Raw genomic sequence first — 23,746 nt, 5'->3', positions numbered from 1 at the left:
AGAACCGCTTGAACCTGTAAGGTGGAGGTTGCAGTGAGCGGAGATCGCACTCCAGCCTGGGCAACAGCAAGACTCCATCTCAAAAAAAAAAAAAAAGCAGAAAATACTAAAGTTAAAAAAACAAAAAGAACACTGTTAACTTTTCCATGAGATATAAGTGATTCATTTGAAAAAAAGAAAAAAAAAAAAAGGAAAATGGTTCTAGGACGTTTATTTCCAGCAATCTGGCTGAAAAAACAAACATGCCAGATTAACTTCTTTTTAACCTTCTTTTAAACCACTGACCTGACAAGAAAGCATGGAATATTCAGAGGCCAAAAACTAAATGAAAACTGGGAACCTAAAGAGGAAAACTGAAAAATAAAGCTCTTTCTATTTGTTCACATAACAAGGGAACAAGCTATGGTTTCATAGCCATACAGGAGGAAGAGACAAAGCCTAGGATACAAGTCTGTCTTGTATAAAATTGGGATCCTAAAGATAGGCTTAGGTGACAAGAAGTGAGAAAGTGTTGTCAGTTTCAGCTACTAATGAACTCTGTCAAATGAAAATCAGGGATGTGACTAAGAATTGAGAGTAAAGACTATAAGGAATTACGGTAAAAGTCAAGTAAGAGTCAAGGAAAAGAGAAAGAACAGATTTTTAAAAAATGTACACAATACCCACGGACACTAGTCACTTCCTCTCCTTAGCACTGTAGGTTCTGAAAATTCCAAGGACAGGCTTTACTCTGGTGTTTTCTCTTCTGTTGTGTCTGTTTCAGGCATTTAGTCAATCTACTAATGTTTTGGTAAACATGAAGTCCTCAAATTGGATAAAGTTTATACAAAACATATTCTTTTGGATCCTTATCACTTAGTCATAAGTGTACATAATTATGAAAAAAGTTTGTACAAAAGCATAAGAAGTAGTCCAGCAAATTTTCTATTAAGAACAAAAAAACCAACACAAGTTGAGGGTAGATTTTATTCAAATACCTGGCAGCTGTGATCAGTATCCAATCCATCCCAGAGACTCATAAACTGAGCTTTCATCATGGCTGTAGCTTCATGGTCAGAACTTGAACGGTTTCGTAGAAAGGAGTCTAGAAGCAAAAGGTCCTTAACCTTAGAAATTAAGAATAATCTAGAAGTAAAAGGTCCTTAACCTTAGAAATTAAGAATTAATTATTTACCCTATTTTTTTTTTTTTTTTTTTGAGACAGGGTCTCACTCTGTTGCCCAGGCTGGGGTGCAATGGCGCAATTACAGCACACTGCAACCTCAAACTCCCAGGCTTAAGTGATACTCCTGCCTCAGCCTCTCGAGTAGCTAGAACTACAGGTACGTGCCACCATGCCTAGCTAACTTTTTTTTTATTTTCTGTAGAGACAGGTCTCACTATGTTGCCAAGGCTGGTCTTGAACTCCTGGCCTCAAGTGATTCTCCTGCCTCGGCCTCTTAAAGTGCTGGGATTACAGGCATAAGCCCCCATGCCTAGCCTTATTTTATTTACTCTTTATGTAATTTCAAATGTTCCTAACATATGGAAATGAAAAACGTTTGAGATGATGGGTATTCTAATTACCCTGATCCGATCACTATATACTATAGTGATCATTGAAATGTCACTCTGTACCCCATAAATATGTGTAATTATGTCAATTAAGAAAAATGAAAATAAAAGAAAAAATTGTTTTAAAGCTGAAAACTTTATGAAAGATTACAAAGAAATTGGGCTATGTGTTTTAGACATTATTCTGATACAATAAACTTGGTAAATTATTAGGCAAATTAAAACACGATCATTCATAATTTTCATTTCTTCTCTAAAAATACATTCATGACAACATACGTAAGAAAAATGAAGGATCTAGTACTGAGAGGCTGGAGAAGTTATGTGGAATCTCAGAGGAAAGCCTGTGCATTTTGCCTCTTAACTTTCTAGGTCACCTGAACCCACTGTGTTCTTAGTTATGGGGTCGCATACTTTTTTCTCATGCAGTTTCCTAGTAATAAACAAAAACGACACGGAAAAATGTGTAAAACACTATTAAGCAGAAAAATGTAGGACAGAAAATGATTTAAAACATATATGCTGGAATGCACATACACATGTTATACATGGTAAAAAAGCTTTTATGGAACTATACAAAAATGCTAATTACGTTGTGTTATATAGCTCAGGGATGGATTTAAGGACAAGTTTAACTTTCTCTTTTATTTTCTGTCTTCCAAATTATCTACAATGAACACGAAATGATTTTTTTTAAAAAGGGGAAAACAATTTTCTTTTATAATATAAGATTGAAAGGTGCTTTTTTTTTTTTAAAGTATATGCACATCTGACAAATGGTGCTGGAGCAACTGGACATTCATAAGCAAAAAAATTGACACAGACTTTGTAGTTTTCACAAAAATTAACACAAAATACATCACAAATGTGCATGTAGAACACAAAATTCTAAAACTTCTAGGAAATAATATAGAAGAAAATCTAGGTGACCTTGGACTTGGTGATTAATTTTTATATGTAACACCAAAAGCATGATTCATCAAAAATAAATGTGTAAGTTGGACTTAAAATTCCTGGCTGGGCACAGTGGCTCACACCTGTAATCCTAGTACTTGGGGAGGCCGAGGCAGGTGGATCACTTGAAGTCAGAAGTTTGAGACCAGCCTGAACAATATGGTGAAACCTCATCTCTACTAAAAATACAAAATTGGCTAGGCACAGTGGCAAATGCCAGTAATCCCAGCTACTTGGAAGGCTGAGGCAGGAGAATCACTTGAATCCAGGAGACAGAGATTGCAGTGACCTGAGATCACACCACTGCACCCCAGCCTGGGCAACAAGAGTGAAACTCGGTCTCAAAAAAATATACAAAATAAACAAAATAAAATAAAACAAAACAAAATAAAAATAAAAATAAAATAAAATTCCTGCTATGTGAAAGATACTGCTAAGGAAATGAAATGACAAGCCACAGACTGGCAAAAAATATTTGCAAACACATACCTGGTAAAGGACTTGGACCCAAAATATAAAAAGAATTCTTCAAGTTCAACAATAAGATAATAACCTAATTGTTGTTCCCAATACAAATAAATGATACATCTTCGAGGTGATGGATATTCCAATTAGCCTGATTTACTCATTGCATAAGTACCTCATACATATGTACAATTATTATGTACCAATTAAGAAATTAAAAAGTCAGACAATAAAAAACATTACAGTTGTTTTAAAATGGGCAAAAGATTTGAACAAACACCTCAACAAAGATACACAGATGACAAATAAGCATATGAAACAATGCTCAATATCATGTCATTACGAAAATGCAAATTCAAAAAATGGTAAACTATTAGATACCTATATACCTATTACAATAACTAAAATCCCCCAAATTAGTAAAACCAAATGCTAGAGAAGATGTATAGCAACAGGAACCTCAGTTATTGCTGGTGGAAATGCAAAATGGTACAGCCCCTTTGGAAGACCGCTTGCTAGTTTCTTACAAAGCTAAACATTGTTTTACCATATGAGCCAGCTGTTTTACTCCTAGGTATTCTACCCAATTGAGATGCAACCTGTTTCCACAGGAAAACCTACACATGATGCTGTCAGCAGCATTACTCCTAACTGCCCAAAACAAGGTGTCATTTAATAGATGAATGAAAAAACTAACTGTGGTTCATCTACATAATAGAGTATTACTTAGCAATAAAAATAAGCTATCAAATCATGAAAAGATGTAGAGGAAACTTAAATGCATATTGTTAAGGGAAAGAAGTCAGTATGAAAAGATTACATATTGTATGATTCCAACTATAACATTACAGAAAAGGTACAACTATAGAGACATTAAAAAAGATCAGCATATGCCAGCAGTTTGGGACGAAAAGGGAAGGACAAATATTTGATACTATTGTGTATGAGACTGTAATGATAAATCAAAAACATTATGCTTTGTCAAAGCCCAAAGAACTGTACAACACAAAGAATGAACCTTAAACCATGGACTTTGGTTAATTACAATGTATCAATACTAGTTCATTAATAAATGTCTTATGCTAGTATTAATACTAGGAGAAAGTATACATCTGGGGGAGGGGCATATGGGAACTCTCCATATGATTTCTGCTCAATTCTGCAAACTTAAAACCATTATTAAAAAGAAAGACTATTAATGTATTTTAGAAAAGGTTAATGAAGATATGAGGTTGCAAGAAACAAAGAAAAAAAATCCCAGAGTTCAGAAAAAAGTGGCACTGAACATAAGAGTTGGAAAACCTTGACGTGATTATGCCACTGTGTGTCTGTATACACAGCAGGTATGCATACAGGCTGAAGCCAAGATGCTTGGAAGGATTAACACTCACAGAAAGGGTAGACAAGAAAAAAAAATTCTGCTCATCACTGTACAAGGAAACTTGTCCATCTTTGCCTGGGCTCTGAGGGGTAAAATGTCCTCCTTACACATAAAAAACTAGGACCATGGGGAGTCTCTTTCAGGTATGAAGTCTAAATTTGTACCACCATTCAGTCCGGGAAGACACAAACTGAGAAATTATCTAAAATTGGTTTTGAACGATCAGACCCCTGAAGTTCTAAGCAGAGGACTGAAAAAGTATTCTGGATCTTCTTAGGCAACAAATAATTCTCACATAAAAACAAGCCTAAAGCCATCTAATGTTACAAATGACACAAGGAAACAAACCACTATATAAAAAAAGAGTCAACATAAAGTAAAATTAGAATTTCAGAAAAGAGCAATTCAAAAACTGTACAAAAATAATATGCTTAAAATTCTAAAGATATAAAAGGGATTGAAATTCTAAAAGAGCAAGCTACAATAAAAAAGGGAAACATTTTATAAGGAACCAAGCAGAATGTCTAAAGTTCAAATATAATAAACAAAAAACAAACCCAATGGTAGAAAGATTAAATATAGCCAAGGAAAGAATTGCTTTTTATAGCCTACTCAAAAATTGAATTATTTTTAAGTTGTACCATTATTTTATGTACCAACAAGAAACTTAAAATGCTGCCAACTCAATTGTAACATGCTCTCCCAATTTTGAAGATGCTAAAATGTAAAAAAAAAAAAAAAGTATGTCTTAGAATTGATGAAATATAGTATACAACTAAATGAGGAACTGTAAAAATGACTCAAAAGGAAAGAGATGAAGAATTTTTTTTTTTGAAGATGGGGTCTTGCTCTGTTGCCCAGGCTGCAGTGCAGGGGCATGACCTTGGCTCACTGAATATCCTCAATCTCCTGGGCTCAAGTGATCCTCTCACCTCAGCCTCCCAAGTAGCTGGGACTAGAGGCATGCATTACCATACCCGGCTAATTTTTGTATTTTTTTTTGTAGATACGGGGTCTCACATGTTGTCCAGGCTGGTCTCGAATTACTGGATTCAAGGAAACCTCCTGCCTTGGCCTCTCCAAGTGGTGGGATTACAGATGTGAGCCACCACACCTGGCCTGAGAATTGTTGTTGTTTTTTTTTAATGGGAGCATTGCAACATGCAAAGATATACAATGGCTGAGAAATCTTCCAGAATTAATGAAAGTCACACATCCTCAGATAAACCACCGTAAGGCTTAGCAGGCTAAATGAAAATAAATGCAGACCTAGAAGAAAACCACACTTAAATAGCAGAATGACATAAAAATCTAACAGCAACTAGAAAGAAAGGATAGATTACTTACAAATATAGGGCAATAAGGAGAATTCTCAAAAGCAACAAGATTAGAAAGATTAGAATGCAATGGAATTGTAGGTTTAAGATGCTGAAAGTTACTCTGTATCATTCAAGAGAGAAGGTAGAATTAACACATTTTCACACGCAGGAAGAATTTACTCTTTATACAACCTTTGCTGAAAGAACTTTGAAAGACTTCAGTAAAAACAAAGTTAAATCCAGAAAAGACAAGATCAAAGAAGCAATGGTGAGCCAAAAACCTAGCAAACGTGGCACTAAATAAGCAATGCCAGTATAAAACAATATAGAAGGTATAAGAAAAATAAAATGTTTAACAATAACATGTAAGAGATGAGGTATTATTACTACCTAAGAGTTCTAAGTTCTCTGTGAATTATTTGGGAGGAGGGTAGAGATTATCTTTGACTTTTAAGTTGATATTCCAAACATTTCACTAAAGTAAAAGAATGTATAACTTCTAAACCTGTAGCAAGAAAAAGGGAATAAAGCAAAAAAGTCTACTAGACTGGTAAATTAAAAGCAAAAACTAATATAGCAGAAACAAACCAGCTAGGTGGCATAATCCTTGCACTTTAGGAGGCCGAAGCAGGAGGATCAGTTGAGCTCAGGAGTTTGGGGCCAATCTAGGGAACATTGTAAGACCTCATCTCTACAAAAAAATTAAAACATTAGCAGGGCATGGTGGCACACGCCTATATTCTCAGCTATTTGGAAGGCTGAGGTAGGAGGATTACTTGAGCTGGGGAGGTCAAGGCTGCAAAGAGCCATGATTGTGCCACTGCAATCCAGCCTGGGTGACAGAGTGTGAAAAAATAAAAATAAAAAAAAGAAATCTGAATTATCTCAGCTATCATAATAAAATCAAACTAATCATACTTCCCAGTTAAAGGGAAGCTTAGATTACAATTTTTAGAAAATATAGCTAATAGGCCAGGTGTGGTGGATCACACCTGTAATCCCAATGCTTTGGGAGGCCAAGGCGGGGCAGATCACTTGGCCCCAAGTTTTAGACCATCCTGGGCAACATGGAGAAATCCTGACTCTACAAAAATTAGTGGGGTGTAGTAGCACACACCTGTGGTCCCAGCTACTCAGGAGGCTGAGGTGGAAGGTTCACTTGAGCCTGGGGAGGTTGAGCTGCAGTGAGCCATAATCATGCCACTGCATTCCAGCCTGGGTAACAGAGTGAGATGCTGTCTTAAAAAAAAAACAAGAACAAAAACAAAAAACTAGCTATATGTTCCTCTATTCAAGATGCACACCAAAACACCAAAATAACTGGAGTAAACTGATGAGAAAAGATACATAAAGCAAACAGTAACCAAAACAAAGCTATACTATATATCTGTATCTGTTTTTCTGTCTACATGTTTAACTAGCCTATCATACTAAATGTAACTATAATAAAATATAATTCAAAAGTACAGTAATAAAGTTATATAAATATATATCCCAACACTAATAATACTGTATAACTATACATATTTACAATATACATCATACCAGGAACAAAACAAAAATAAATCCATAAAATGTAGCAAGAGTCCATTAATATAAAAGTCATGACATACAGCAAAGGATAGTCTAGTTTGCTGTCTTTCTGGAAAGAATGAAATTAGATTCCTATCTCATGCTATATATAATTTTTAAAAAGAGAACATTTATGGGGATAGTGAAGGTATTTGTAAACCAGATACAAAAAGTATAAACCACAAAGGAAAAATACTGACTATAGACAACTGTAAAAAAAAAAAAAAAAAAAAATCAGAAACAAAGATAAACAAACTAGAAAATAGGTGTAATCATAATAAACATCAACAAAATAAAACTACAAATAACTCCAAAGAAATACTGAGAATTCACAAATAAGAAAACCCAAATGACTAGTCGCCATGCTAAAAGATGCCCAAATTTACTACCAAGCAGGAAAACATAAATAGGTATAATAACTTTAAAGAACTGGTAATCCTAATGAGATTGAAGACAGATACATCCACACAACCAAATGATTCAACTTCTAGCTATCTTTCTTGGGCAAACATATATACATGAGAAAACATGTACATGGATGTCCACTGCATACTGTTTGTAACAGAGAAAAGACAGAAAAACATACCTATCAAGTAGGGGAATATATAGTCTATGGTTCATTCTACAACACAGAAATTATACATAGCATATTATGATGTTGGTTACGTTGTTTTATTAATATGGCCTAATAAATGTTAAAAACTAAGTCTGGTTATCTAAATATCTTTAAAAATGGCCTTTAAAAATACTCATATAGAAAACATAGCATACCTATTTCATCTATAAAGATGATGGATGGTTGTAGCTTTATGGCAAGGGAGAAGACAGCAGCAGCCAATTTTTGAGATTCTCCATACCACTTGTCAGTCAGTGTCGAAGGCTGAAGGTTAATAAATCGACAGCCTGCTTCTTTGGCAGTGGCCTTGGCAATCAACGTTTTACCACAGCCTGGAGGCCCATAGAGAAGAACACCTGGGAATGAATATGTTATTTATTGCCGTTAAGGGGATCTTTGCTTTAATTTATATGACAATCAATAGAATATTAACTCTTTCCACAAAAAACTTTCCCAATATTCAATCCTGCTTTTATTTAACCTTGTTTATAGTAGTTAAGACAGGAGAAAGCAAGATGCCATGTTCTAAGTTCAGTGTCAGTTAAGAGCATGTATTTGGTGATGACAGCATCCTGTGCCCTCTCCCTTCACGAAAATGTTCAGTTTAAATGCTCACCTTGACATCCAAATTCATACCACTTTATTAACAGTTGATAAACAAAATCATCTAAGGCCCTCCACCTTCACAAACAAACAAAGCACCACAGTGCTTTGATATTAGCCTACAGAAGGTAAACAACTTCAAAACAGATTGTGGCAAACACTGTTTTGCTGTTGCTCACAGATTAAGTTTTAGCCAAAGGACATGTGCCTTTTTCCAAACTGATAATCTTTTCCTAAAAGAAACAGAAATTATCAGTCACTCCTGTTTTAATTTCCAAAGAATAAAACTATATTATTAACTTATGGTCTCCATCAACAGCATTTTGCTGCTAAATACAATTTAAGGTAACACTTGAACATTTTGGGAACCACCACCAACTGTTTCTCAACTAAAATGAGATAGCATTTTCTAAATTTAATAATATTAAATATATAATACTAAAATTATAATTTTACTAAATTACTAAATTCAGTACTACATGATTTGGTACCTAAACTTAGTACTACGATGGTTACTAAAATAAACCATCTACAGACAGCCCTAACAAAAACTGTAATAGGCAGACCTCTCAAAATATTTGCTTAATTAAAAACTCAACTTTTCCTATGAAACATTATTTTTTAAAATGCCATCTATATAGATGGCATGCTAGGGTAAACTGGAAGCAATCTGGAGGAGCCCAAAATTTTCTTATAATAAAAATAAAATTCAAAATGAGAAGAAAAATAATTTTGTATGAAATTTCCCAAAAATATCTCCATTTTTTTAAAAAAATAAGAAATCTGCACCTGATTCCATAACTCTAGCAATTTTATTTTTCACATCAAACACTTCAAAATAATGTTCAAGCTCCTCCTCAAGCATACGTAGAATCTTCTACTGGTCTTCATAATTCTTGAAGATTCAAGTTCTAACAGCAACTAATCCAAGTTTAATCCTACTAAACTTTTCCAAAGCTGACGTTTACATTTAAATCCATAAGCTTTACCAATACATGTTAATTGTATTTTCAAGCATTCTGCAAATTTTAGCTAAGTTCACTTAGGTGCTTAAAATTTGGTTAAGTCAGTTATAATTTGAATCTTCTACTGACACTTTTCTTTTGGATGGTTCATATGAAACAACACAGAATAGTAATCTAAAACCACTTGTTTGCAGATACTTGGAATTATCATTAATTTCATCATTTTGATCACATAATTTAATATAGAATGCATATCTATTAGAAAACTTTTATACACATGTAACTTAAATCTCTGGGTTTTTATACTGTTACACTTAGTACTTTCTTAAAAACTAAATTAAATTTCAGGGTTTTAGAACAAAGTATTTATGCAAAAGCCTCCATATTCTGTTGACTTTGTAGCTACTCTACCACTTCATAAACATATTCAGTACTTTTAGAATGTTGTGTTTGTTTCAAATTATTCATTTATCACTTGGAATATTTCCTTTCTAGTAGTTCGGTTTTGTTACGTCTTAGCAGGATGAAGTTTTTCCAAATATTCTTTTTCAAGGATTACAATTAGTGTTATTAACCGAGCAGTTATGAGCGTCTGGAGTGCCTAAAGATACAATATGCAAAGAAAGCTTTTGGCTATCCTAACTTTCTGGGGATAGGCTATAACAAATAAAGTACAGGAGCTGTCAATATCCCCTCCTTGACCTATGTAGTAGTTACATAAGTGTTAGCCTTACAGTTATTCAGTAAACTGCTTTATCCCCACTCCTGTGGCTCACGCCTGTAATCCCAGCACTTTGGGAGGCTGAGGTGGGCAGATCACAAGGTGAGGAGATTGAGACCATCCTAGGTAATACGGTGAAACCCTGACTCTATTAAAATACAAAAAATCAGCCAGGCATGGTGGTGCACGCCTGTGTTCCCAGCTATTCGGGAGGCTGAGTTAGAAGAATCTCTTGGACAGAGGCAGAGTTTGCAGTGAGCCCAGACTGCGCTATTGCACTCCAGCGTGGGCAACAGAGCGAGACTCCATCTCAAAAAGAAAAAAGTTACACTAAAATTCACGTTGGCTTGTTTGACACATTATCAGTCAGTCTAGAGATAACATTATTTAGAGTGGTACCTTTTCTACATACTTTCCTAAAATGGTCTCCACAGTGATAATATTTATGATGGGTGACAAATGAGTACTGCAAATGAATGTGAGGCATTTGGCTTTAATTACTAGCTTTGCAACCTTTAAATTAGTTCTTTGAGCTTAATCTGATAGTTTTATAACCAATTTCAACAAATAAAAACTGTGTTTATTATCTTACGCTTTATAGAGGCTTAAAAATTTAAATCCCTTTTTAAGATGGATGTATTTGGTAATGGCTTTACTTAGTAAGTGCTACATGCAAATAAAAGATTTAGGAAGAGGCTGGGCATAGTGGCTCACACCTGTAATCCCAACACTTTGGGATGCCAAGGCAGGAGGATAACTTGACCCCAGGAGTTCAAGACTAGCCTGGGCCACAAAGTGAGACCCTGTCTCTACAAAAAATTAAAACATTAGGCAGACATGGTTGGTACATGCCTTGCAGTTCCAGCTATTCAGGACCGAGAGGCAGGAGGATCATTTGAACCCAGGAGGCTGCAGCAGTGGGCTATGGTCACACCACTGCACTCCAGCCTGGGAGAGAGAGTAAGACTCTGTCTCAAAAAAAAAGGATAAGGAAGAAAAAAAGTACTGGGACAAACAAATCCAAATTTGAGATAATCCTCATTTGTGACTAATATTCCACCTTAATAGTGATTATTTTTCTTTTTTGGACAACAGTTTATCAGCTTTAATATAAAATTTGTCCAAATGATGCAAAAATATATAAATTAGATCTACTTATATATAAAGTACTTGAGAAGAATATGGGTCTTTATAACCTCAGAAAATCTATTTTTAAAATTATTTTTTTCCTTAGGTTATTCACATTTTAAAGAATGCACCAAAGCATGAAGTATAACATTCACAAATATAATAAAATTTATATACCAAAATAACAATACAGAATTCAGAAAGTTTACAGAGGAAGCCATATGGTATTCAGATGGATTTTGTTGGAATTTTAACTGTTGTAAATTTTTAAACGTTTGGGGGGAAAATCATTTTTTTTTTTATATAACCATCAGTATCTTACGTGTGCCCCCATTTCCCTCTCATCAATTAGTGGCATGATGGTGTGCATTAGCTTCAACTTTGTATCTATACACAATAGTTACATATGACCTCATGCACTGCATAGATACTGCACAGTCACTCTCCAATTATCTTTTTGTAGTCTATGTGAAGCAGTGATCACTTTCAGCTCAGATAGCAATAAACTGTATAAGGATAACATAAAATTGTCAATAATTCCAACCTAGGTAACCTATTTCCAGTCCCAAAATGGAACAAATAAGGATGCATCTGATTTTACACTCTGCTTCTACACACTAATATCCAATTTATGTTGAGGGTCAAACGTAAATTAATGATCTTCAAAACTGTTATTCTTGATTAAAAATTGTCCAAAAACATAAAGGTGAAAAAGTTCAAATAGCAACACTTTATATAATCAGAAAATATTCATGTAACTTTTAAATTAGACAATGCTTTCAAACAAGAAGCAAATTTACATATAACTTTTGAAGTATTCCCTCCATAATTTGGTATCAACTCTGCTAACTGGGTCTTTAAACCAAGTCCAACTGGAGAAATCACCCAATTACCTGATTTAAGATATCACTTATGAAAAAAAGAAGCTTTCTCTAACAGCATATAAAGAGTATTTTACTTTCCTAAATTCACTAGCATTGTCAAATTGAGAACTAAAAATGCAGAAAAGTTATTTTTTGTTCAGACTACAAATAACCTGGAAAAGGGTAGTAAAGACTTAACTAAATAATCCGACTATGGCCATACATTTTTGATCTGGGCTCAAATAATCATTCAAAAACTTTTTTGGGGGGGGGAAATCACAAAAACTAAAAGTGTTTTGTTAGGAAAAACTATAAGTAGTGTTGTTATTTCAGAAAACAAAAAGAAATACCTAATAGCTTTGTTGTTTTAATAATAAAAGAACATGTCATTTTTGCTGTTAACTGTCATCTTCACTAAACAGAAACAAAAATTATGTAGTGCATAAAAATGTACAAGTATAGGCTTCAGTTACCTTTGATATGTAAATTAATGCATTTTATTGATATAGCTGTAAATTTAGAAAGATTATAAGCATTATAATTTAAACATACATAATGCTATTGCGATATTTTTAAAGATCCACTTTTTTGAAAAATCAATGTGACTAATAATTTGAGTTCCATCTTGACTAACAACATATATCAAACCCATATAGTTTTGGCAATACATTAGACAGGAGCTTCTGCTAGATGAAAATAAGCTATCTCGTGGAATTAGGATCTGAATGCCATAGTAACACACACATATATCTCTCACTGTAAATTATGTACACTATATCCGAATCACCTTTAACAAGCGTTAAGCATGACAGAAATATTTGCACAAGCTGGGAACGATGGCTCACGCCTGTAATCCCAACACACAGGGAGGCCAAGGCAGGTGAAGAACTTGAACTCAGGAGTTCAAGACCAGCCTGAGCAATATGGTGAAACCCCGTCATTACCAAAAATATAAAAAAAGAGCCAGGCGTGCTGGCACATGCCTGTGGTCCCAGCTACTCAGGAGGCTCAGGTGGGAGGATCACTTGAGCCAGAGAGGCGTAGCTGAAGTGAGCCAAGATTATGCCACTGCATTTCAACTCGGGTGACAGAGTGAGACCCCATCTCGAAAAGAAGAGAAGAGAAAAGAAAAGAAAAGAAAAGAAAAGAAAAGAGGAAAAGAAATATTTGAATGAACAAGAATTACACTTAATGATACAGTTATAAGCACATTCAATTCTTGTGTTCCAAGACTTTCAAAGTGATTTTGAATAAGCAAACATCTCCATCAAAATGAAATATTTAATTTCTAGTTCATCTGCAGATCAATATTTCCTGAAAAAGAATCATTACATTCTAAAAATAAGATCGTTGGAGTTGTGAAACAAGAAAAAAATGTCTTGGCTTGAAAACAAAACAAAACAAAAATCTTTTATTATGACTTTGAATTTTTCTTTAATCTTGATTTTTCAAATTTTAATTTACTTGGAAGTAAGAGAAATGAAATTGAAGGAGATTATTTTAACAAGTATTTTAACATGTAAATACAGGGAAAAAGTTTATCTCAATTTCAGATGCTAAAGAATGAGCAATTATTTTAAGAAATTGTTCACCTAGATCTCAGCATCTTCTTGAGAATCTGATTTCACAAAAACTAGTTCCACAATGCAGGAAGTTTCAATGTTTTCTAGGATTTTAATGCTTTCAGCAAATATATACCTTTACCATACCTTTTGGAGGTTGCAGAAGCCTGGAATTCTCAAACAAATGTTTCTTTTTGATAGGTAAGATGACTGTGTCTTTCAGATCCGTAATGACATCATCTAAACCTGCTATATCACTCCAAGTAACCTGGCAAAAGTTAAGGTCAACATGAATTTTACTACAAATGTACACTCACTAAAGTAAAAAAGAACCCTCCCAAAATAGCAAATGTTAATGTGATAATTATACATAAGTAAGTTAAAATCATATATTAACATGAGTAAAGACTTTTCCAAGCAATAATGAAATAAACTGCTATGAAAATGGAAAAAGGAATTTAATAGTCAACTATCTATGATTAAAAATCTGTAAGTCAGGTACTCAAAAATCTGCAAGGGTCTAATAAGCTAAATTCATTCCACTTATAAGGAGGAAATACTCTGCCACAAGAATATTGAGAACCACCTGAGACATAATTTAGCACTGGCTAATGGGAAAGAGCTCATCAGGAATGTACCTATTTTATACAGGATGTTGTCAAGCACCACAGAAATTAATTTTAGAAATAAGGTCTTACAAAACATGCCTTCTGAATTTTATCCATCAAAAGTAAACCTATGGGCCAGGCGTGGTCACTCACGCTTGTAATCCCAGCACCATGGGAGGCCAAGTGAGCAGATCACTCGAGGTCAGGAGTTCGGGACCAGCCTGGCCAACATGGTGAGCCCCGTCTCTACTAAAACTACAAAAAAATAAATAAATAAATTAACCGGGTGTGGTGGCGGGCACCTGCAGTCCCAGCTACTTGGGAGGCTGAGGCAGGAGAATCGCCTGAAACCAGGAGGCGGAGGTTGCAGTGAGCCAAGATCACGCCACTGCACTCCAGCCTGGGTGACAGAGCGAGACTCCCTCTCGGGAAAAAAAAAAAAAAAAATTAAATCTATGTTAAAACTTAAGGAAGTATCTCTATAAATAAAAACAGGGCATACATATTCTCAAAATAGACAAGAAAAACCTGATTCAACTTGTCCTGAAAGCAATGGCACAGTAAAGGAGCTGGAGTTGGGGCCAATCAGAAGCAATACTTTACAATAGATTCATTTCCTTCATAATGTAAAAAAAAAAAAATGATAAAAAGAAAAGGTGCAAACCAGCAGCCAGATCTGAAAAAAAAAAAAAAAAACTTTCATTGTAACTGCAACAAAAAACTAAGTCTGCTAGTACAGATTTATTCAGAAATTAATATAAGTAGGGTTCCAATAAGGTGCCATTGTAAATCTATAAATCAAATTCAAATGCAGGCTTAATTCTAGGGTGTGTGTATGTCTCTGTTTACATAGATATTAAGACACTGCAGACTTTTATTTTCTAGATTTGGAGATGGGGCTATTTCATTCTATTTATTTATAGCAATATATCATTAATGTATTAGGGAAATATATTCTATTTATAGAATTTATAAATGTATAACTATCATTACAAAATATTCATATAGGATCTTATACATTACATCAAGCTCATCCTCAAAATAATCCTTATGAAGTAGGTAAAGCAGGTTTATTATCTCTAGATTACACATGAGGGAACTGAGACTCAAAGAGAAAATTATTTGCCAAGGCCATTAACGGAAAACCTGGGATTCAGTATCCTGTGTTATACCATATTATGAAAATCTAGGTTTAAACTCCATAAAACAAACATCCACATGACTTAAAGCAGTATGCTTTATATACCACAAAGGCAAATATATAAAAGTTTTACTAAACAAACATGTAGAGAAAAAGAGTTAACAAAGTAGGCCTGAGACTGTTATCCTTTGGGAAGGCATACCTGCAAGACTGGCCCTTGGCTGGCATGTGGGAACTTAGATTTCAGGAGAGTCCCACCATTTCTTGACAAGAACAGCTCACTGTGCCTAAACTGTTTGTGCAAACAATATGGTTTATGGTGAAACCATTTTCCTTCTGGGAGTCTAGAATTTTGGTACATTTAAGGGAAGAGGGAATCTATATAACCAGCCCCCAATAAATATGTGGGAGACTGAGTCTCCAGTGAGCTTTCCTGGTGACAACATTGCACATGTGTTGTCACAATTGGATGCACTAATTAAGCACTGGGTGACTCCAGTTTGAATCTTGTGCCTGGCTTCCTTTAGACTTCATCCCATGCCACCTTCCCTTTGCTGATTTTGCCTTGTATCTTTTCAGTGTAATAAATCATATACAGGAATACAACTATATGCCAAGTCTTATGATTCAGCCTAGAGAATCAATGACTTTTGATCTTGACTAGAGAATCAATGACTTTTGACCCGGCCATGATCTTTAGGACCCCTGACACAAAATGCTAGAACCCACCCCCACCTCCACAAAAAAATCTTAAATAAGATTAAAGATACATACATGCATATTAAGAGGGTCTACTAAGTGAGCAGCAATACTCATTTCATATTCTGAGAGCTTCACATTTTTCACACCAATTTGCTTCATTAGTTTTTCTGCCTAGAACGAAAAGAACAAACAACCTCCTTTGACTTGATATTTAGATACTGGCACTTCGAAATAGATATATGTGAAATCTAAAGAGCAATGAACAGATACACAAGAAATTTCCAAGGATTCTAGGTCCCTTGATCTTAGCCTTCTCCATTGTGAGCCCTCAGGTAAAGATTTGAGGTTCTGTTCCACAGAAATCAGGGAAATTTAACTACCTTTCAGGAAATGAGAAAACAGGGTATGTGACTGAAGAGATCTTGCACTTCCAAGAGAGGCTCCCATTGTTTCAATCAGACTCTTGGATACAGCTTAGTTTCTCATTCCTAATAGGACTATCATGACAGGTAAGGATAAAATCTCAAGATGAAAGACACAGGAGTTAAGGAGGGCAAGAAATGTATAACTGAAGTTTCTTTAAACTGAGTATCTGAAACGGATGTCCAACTTCCTTCAAATTAATCCAGGTATCTACAATAGCTGGCCATACATATCCCATTTGAAATTGCTCTGATATACTGTCCCTTTTAGGTAGAAGTCAATTCCTGGGACTAGGCAACCAGAGTTATAATAAAAATAACTCTACATTAGAAGTATATTTGCATATATTCTCAAAGCAGGCCACAACCAGCATTAAACCTATGAGTTCTAGCAACACAACAAAGCTTTCAATTAAAATAAAGATAATGAAAAACATTTACTGAGTGTGCCAAATATTATGCCAAAATACAGTAAAAGGATTAACTTACTGAATCCTCAGAGCGAATACTATAAGATAGGCATAATATTTTCCCAATCACAGAAAAAGAAACTGAAGTTTAGCATGATTAAGTAATTTGCCTTTGGTTAAAAGTTAGCAAAAAGAAGAAACAAAATATGAATTCAAGGAGTCCAACACTAGAGTCCATACTTAACTACCACATATAGTTGCCCTGATTTCTTCAATTTTAAGATTGGAGTTTATAACCACGAAAGAGTCTTTAAAAATCTATACATAACAAATTCAAATTTCAATTAAGTGAACATTTTAGAAATGAAGGGACTCTGGTAAATCAGGTTTACTTAAGTTTTGGTTATTACATTTTCCTAAAATGCTTTTGATTATATAGAATCTTGCTGTCTGTCCAGGGTTATGACTGCTCTAAAAGGAAATTCACATCACACAGTATTTTAGTTATAGAATGGCTAGGAGGTTAGGATAAATGTATTTAATAGCTTTAAAAAAAAGTACTATGGGGGCCAGGAATGGGGGCTCACACTTGTAATCCCAGCCCTTTGGGAGGTTGAGTTGGGAGGACTGCTTGAGCCCAGGAGTTCGAGACCAGCGTGGGCAACACAGACGCCATATTTACAAAAAATCAAAACTTAGCTGGATGTGGTAGCACACGCCCGTAGTCCTAGCTACTCTGGAGGCTGAGGGAGGAGGATTACTTGAGTCTTGGAGATCAAGGCTGCAGTGAGCCATAATCATGCCACTGCATTCCAGCCTAGACAAGAGAGAAATCCTGTCTCATAAGAATTTTTAAAAAGTGCTATGAACCACATCACACAACCAAATAGGATAAATCTCCTATTTATCTTGCCCCTGCAAAATCACTGAATCAATAGATAATCTTTTGTAGATTCCTTTATCTCTTGTAAATACCTTCTCTTTTACTGCCATAAGTCATTTACATATCAGTTATAAAAGGTATCCTATTTTAGCATCTGAATAACATTTACTCTTCATTTTCATTATGCTACAGTAAATGTGAAACCCTCCCACATGTGTTCTTTTTAAGCAATGCTCAAAGACAGTGGTTTTCCCAGGGTACATTTAGCAAAGTCTGGAAATACTTTTGGTTGTCACACTTGGGGGTAGGGTGATACCAGCATCTAGTCAGTAGAGGTAGAGATGCCACTGAACATTCCACAAGGCACAGGACAGCCTCCCTTTCCCCATCCCAAAGAATGACTGGCCCAAAATGTCAACAATGCCTGATCTGGGAAACTGTTTTTTTCCCTATTAGCTAGTTGCCCTGAAAATTTTACTCTATGCCACAACTGCCTCTTATTTTAAAGAATAGCCTTTATTTCTATCTGGAACTTCCTAAATAAAAATGACAAATGAATAATGTTTAGTTTATATAGAGATAGAAAATGTTATCTTGTCAAGTTTACCTAACATCTCTTTCCTGCAACAGCAGTCCCACTTTAACAATCTCTTCAGGTTGTATTCACAATATATCATTAAAAAAAAGGGGAAAAGGAATTAATGGTTTTATTGAGCACCTACCACATCTAGCACTGTGCTAGGTAACCCTTAAAATTAACCTGAGAAGTAACTATTATTATCCTTATTATTTAGATGAGGAATTTACAGGTCAGAGAAATTAAAAGAAATGTCAGGATTATACAGCTAGGAAGTGACATTAACAGAGTTCGAATACTGATTTGTCTAATTTCGAATCCCATATTCTGCTGAAACACTAATAATCCTCATTTGGGAGAGCAGAACATGGCTAGTGAATAAATGAAAAGCACCAGAAAACACACCAAAACTGCCACCGAACAGTGTCCCAGGAAGAAGTTATACAATTGCCTAGTTTTAACACTTTTAAGTGAGCCATTAGATAAGCAGAAAAACAAAATTATGATTGGACTACTGTAAAAATGGCTTATGTTTATGCATGCTTTCTTGTTTATAGCTTAATGAAAGTTATCTTTTCTGGTCACCATGGTTTGCTTGTTTTTTTTTTTTAAAGTAGGTATCTCCAAGTGGTTGTTGTTTCTGTGGAGGGAAAATGAGTTAGATGGGGAGTGTGCGGGGGCCAAAAGGAGGAGGAGAACTTACCTTTTACTGTATACCCATTTTTTTTAATGTTCCATAAGATTTTCCACCCTTTCACACTATTTTTTACCTTTTCATTCTATTTCATTTTTTCTCCATGTAAAGTATTATTTTTTCAAAAAGATTAAGAAGTGGAATAGGAAATATTAAACTAATATTTTTGCCTGGAGTGGGGAAGGCAGAAAAGGGGAAAAACAGCAGCAAAGAAAATACTTATGAGCTAACACTCACTCCATTCGGGTTCTAAAAGATTCATAAAATTGTCCTTTTGGAAGAATCAGTTTAGAAAGTTGGACATGTCATTAAAAACAGTTTAAAATCAGAGATGAATGAATTAAACTTACGTTAGAAACAAGGACTACCTCTGATCTTTTTACCGAGGTCACAGCTGAATTGTTCCAATTTAAGTGTGTGCAGACAAATCACTGATATAAGGCTTTTTAAAAATGCATTTAAATGGGAACTAGTGGCCGGGCGCGGTGGCTCAAGCCTGTAATCCCAGCACTTTGGGAGGCTGAGACGGGCGGATTGCGAGGTCAGGAGATCGAGACCATCCTGGCTAACATGGTGAAACCCCGTCTCTACTAAAAAAATACAAAAAACTAGCCGGGTGAGGTGGCGGGCGCCTGTAGTCGCAGCTACTCGGGAGGCTGAGGTAGGAGAATGGTGTAAACCCAGGAGGCGGAGCTTGCAGTGAGCTGAGATCCGGCCACTGCACTCCAGCCTGGGTGACAGAGCGAGACTCCATCTCAAAAGAAAAAAACAAATAAATGGGAACTAGCAAGGATTCTGAGTACATAATTATCTTTATATAATAGGTATAATCACTTATCACAAACTTACATTAAAACTGGAAAACATCTTCTACACATGCGGAAACAGTGATCCTCTTTTAGGGTTAGTGTACTTATATCTCTTTCCTCTCATTTTACCATTATATATTCTGAAAGTTCTCGGGTAAGACGGCTTTGCACTGTAAAAGGAAAATAAATCTTGGGCACCCCAAATCACTAAGCTAAAGGGAAAAGTGAAGCTGGAAACTGCTTAGGGCAAACCTGCCTCCCATTCTATTCAAAGTCACCCCTCTGGCTAACTGGGATAAATGCTATCTTACTGCCTCCTTTGGAGCAGCTAATAAGAAATTCAAAAGAATGCAACCATTTGTCTTTTATCTACCTATGAACCGGAAGCCCCCTCCTTGCTTCAAGTTGTCCTGCCTTTGTTTCGAATTCCAGACAGAACCCAATGTTCACCTTACACATGTTGACTGATGTTTCATGTCTCCCTAAAATGTATAAAACCAAACTGTGCTCTGACCACTTTGGGCACATGTCATCAGAACCTCCTGAGGCTGTGTCATTGGCCTGTGTACTCAACCTTGGCAAAATAAACTTTCTAAATTAACTGAGACCTGTCTCAGATATGTGGGGTTCACATTTTGGTGACCGTGAAGGGATTCTGAGTGGAGGTGCCCCTGACTTTTGACAAATCTATTGGTGCTTGATACCAGCACGAGCTAACTTTATGGCTGAAACCAATAGTACTATTTGCTGATGTCTATGAGTGCCCCCTCCAGATAACACCTGATCTCTCCAAATTTGGTGAAGACCCAAAGTTTATTTTACTATACAACTCCCTTTTTTGGAGTTTCACTTGCTTCCAACAAGGAAAGCAAGATTTCCTGCTTCCATGACGATGGGAGGGCAGGTAACTCCTTTACGGAGTTTGAGCTCACTCCTAGCAGGGAAGATGAGTTTGACTTTTTTCCCGCTTCTAGGATGTAGAAAGCAGTCTTCAGCCTGAGACCTATCCATAGGTAAGTAGCTGAATTGGGGTTTTGTCTTGGCTAAAGTTTAACAACTAGCTGATCTTAATTTCTCCTTACCATTAGAGCACTCAGTGATCATACTGTTGGGTCTTTTGTTGTTTGTGTTTGTTCTGGTCTTTCTCCCATCAGATTTGACAAACTCTACTTGACTTGGTCAAATCCGAGTGAGAATTCCAAATTATGGGTAACAAAGCCTCCTTAAATTGACTAAAATTCCTCACAGCTGCAAGAGGAAAGAAAAAAACAAAAACAAAAATCCATGCGTTTGGTTTCTGTGTTTGTTTACTGTCTCAAAAAAACAAATGTCCTTTCATTTACTTTTCTTCCACCCTATACCTCTTTCCCCCTTTGCTATCTGCAGTACCAAAAAATCTAGAAAAGGTTTCTAATGACTTGAACCCATTTAAAGAATTCAGAACAAAGGCGCCACTCACCCCTTTTAGAGTGTTCTGTTTTCCTTGTGGAGTTTCAAGAGTCATGGGCAGATTCTTCTTAAGTCTAAACCTCTGTCTTCCAGTATTCCATGACCTGACTTCTTTGGTTTGGGGGTACCAGAGATTATCTTATACTGTGACAGGATCTGACCTTGGTGTGTGTAATGGTGAATGAGAGCTACAAAGTTAGGGGTGGCTGAGCACAATTTACAGGAAGTGGTCTTGGCTGTTTTTTCTCCTAGGAAGTTGTTGTTTAAGGATCCTGATTCTACCTCAGAGACGCATTCTAAAGGGTCTTCTCTATTGCCTTTTCTCCCAAAATTAATCTCGATTTGGTTTTTCTGTGTACATTTGCGTGAGGAACTGAACTGCTGTTTTCGCAGGTAAATGAGAGATTGAGTTTTCTCAGCTCCGAAGAGAAAGAGCGTTTTGCTCCCCCCAGCCAAAAGGTGCCCCTGGGTGACTGGGGGCCTAATGGGACTGTTACAGGGGGTTAACCTCCCTCGACATACAATGGCCTTACAAGAAAATCCCCAACAAAAATTAATTTTTAAAATGGCTCGTCCAGGAAACACATATAAGGCCTGATCATCCCACGTTTTGAGCCCTCCCAGAGGTCATGGACCTCTGGAGAGAGAAAACGAGACACATAAAATGGCGGAAACAACTCAGTGGTGACACACTGTGGAGTCCTGCCCACAAGCAGCGCACATTGATCCACACATAAAAACCCTAGGCCACAGCTCGGTTCCTCCTTTTAAGAAAAAGTGGGAAATGATCTAAGAATGAGGAGAATGATCCCCTTTCAAACACTCCATAGGCTTTATGGCACCACTACTTGTCAGAGTTTATGTAACATGGAAGTAACATGGTCTTTGTGCACATTTACATTAGGGAAAAAGAACCGCAAGGTCAACCGACAAACTACAAAGTTCCTACGTTCTCTTTTTCTGTCTTTCTTTTCTGGCTGCTTTAAATCTGCTGTTATTTTTCTACTAAGATAAAAAGCACTGTTTGGATCTAACAGGTTTTTTTGTTGTTGTTGTTGTTGTTTTTGTAAGCCAGTGAATTTGTATTTATCTCATGGCTAAAGTTCCGAAGTAAAAGCTATAGGATCTGTGTGTGTCTGTGTGTGTGTGTGTGTGTGAGAGTGTGTATTTAAAAGGCCTTTATAATTTCCATAGCCCTATGTTTAACTGGCAATTAAATCCATTTTAATTTCCCTCTAGCACACTAGACTTTTCCTTTCCATACTTTATGGTGTAAACTTTGCTATTTGATTTTCACCTGAGTTGTTTCCTTTAATATGCAAATTAAAGGCTATTTAGCTGACAACTGCCTAGGATAGTGAAAAAGGTTATTAAGAATTTGAAAGTCTAAGGTAGGAAAATAAAAGTTTTTATGAATCTATAATATGTACTTCTATCGGCATGCCTAATATGTCTATGTATTTATGTGTTGTATACACAATGTTTCACTACTGAAAATATATAAAAGAGCTCTAACTAATTGGCTTAAGAAAATAAAAGTGCTTGAATCAAATACTTTATCAGGAAAAAAGAGAAGACTAGTCAAATGCTTTTTCAAGTTTACGTAATTTAATAAAATCTTTAATAAATAAGCTAGCTTTAAAATTACTGGTAAAGTAATATTAGAAATGTCTTAAGAATTGCCAACATATATTTTTGCTCGCATTTATTAATCAAGCAATTTCATACTTATCCCTGCAAAATACTATCAAAGTGTCAAAATTTGGCATAGGGATTAAAAACCATAAACCCAGTCCCAAACAGAATGATCTCCTCTTGCGTAATTGTTAATAAATAAGGCATTGATATTAGTTTAATGAAAATAGCTACATCTTAAAGTTAGTCAGATTATCATAACTTCTAATCTTGTGGCTTTAGGTGACCTAGTCCATAGGCAGTAAGGTTTGTTCTGGGAAAAGGTTGTTATTGCCTTTGTTTCAAAGCTCAACTATAAACGAAGTTCCTCCCAAAGTTAGTTCGGCCTATGCCCAGGAATGAACGAGGACAACTTAGAGGTTAGATGCAAGATGGAGTGAGTTGGGTCAGATCTTTTTCACTGTCTCAGTTATAATTTTGCAATGGCGGTTCTGTAACTTTAAATGATGACTATTGCAGTTTTCATAAATAATGTAGGTAAACAATTAAAATAATTAGGTAAATGCGATGGGATAATTGTAGACAAACTCATCATAATTTAGAATCTAAAGTTATACTAAATAATAGATATTTCAATAAAATATATTGTAGAAAAACATTCTTTCTAAAAAAAAGTGTGCCCTTTTTAAAAAGGTGAACAATTTTTGTCTAAT

General features: G+C 35.6%; 1 protein-coding gene across 2 annotated transcripts in view; it reads right to left on the bottom strand.

Moving 5' to 3' along the window:
- The window catches only part of ATAD1 (ATPase family AAA domain containing 1), a 66,394-nt gene that overhangs the window by 23,641 nt on the left and 19,007 nt on the right, over positions 1-23,746 (bottom strand). The window contains exons 3-6 of one of the 2 annotated variants that reach the window (XM_023225171.2): positions 16,227-16,325; positions 13,851-13,971; positions 8,017-8,217; positions 978-1,084 (exon numbers count right to left, since the gene is read on the bottom strand). In XM_023225171.2, the coding sequence (XP_023080939.1) occupies positions 978-1,084; positions 8,017-8,217; positions 13,851-13,971; positions 16,227-16,325 (528 nt within the window). The remainder of the gene's footprint in view (positions 1-977; positions 1,085-8,016; positions 8,218-13,850; positions 13,972-16,226; positions 16,326-23,746) is intronic. The other variant, XM_023225172.2, reaches the window with a different exon arrangement.

Source organism: Piliocolobus tephrosceles, chromosome 9, assembly GCF_002776525.5.
Source record: "Piliocolobus tephrosceles isolate RC106 chromosome 9, ASM277652v3, whole genome shotgun sequence".
NCBI classification, from domain to species: Eukaryota; Metazoa; Chordata; class Mammalia; order Primates; family Cercopithecidae; genus Piliocolobus; species Piliocolobus tephrosceles.
The sequence above is the reverse complement of the archived record's forward strand: the minus strand, read 5'-3'. Positions and strand labels throughout refer to the sequence as shown.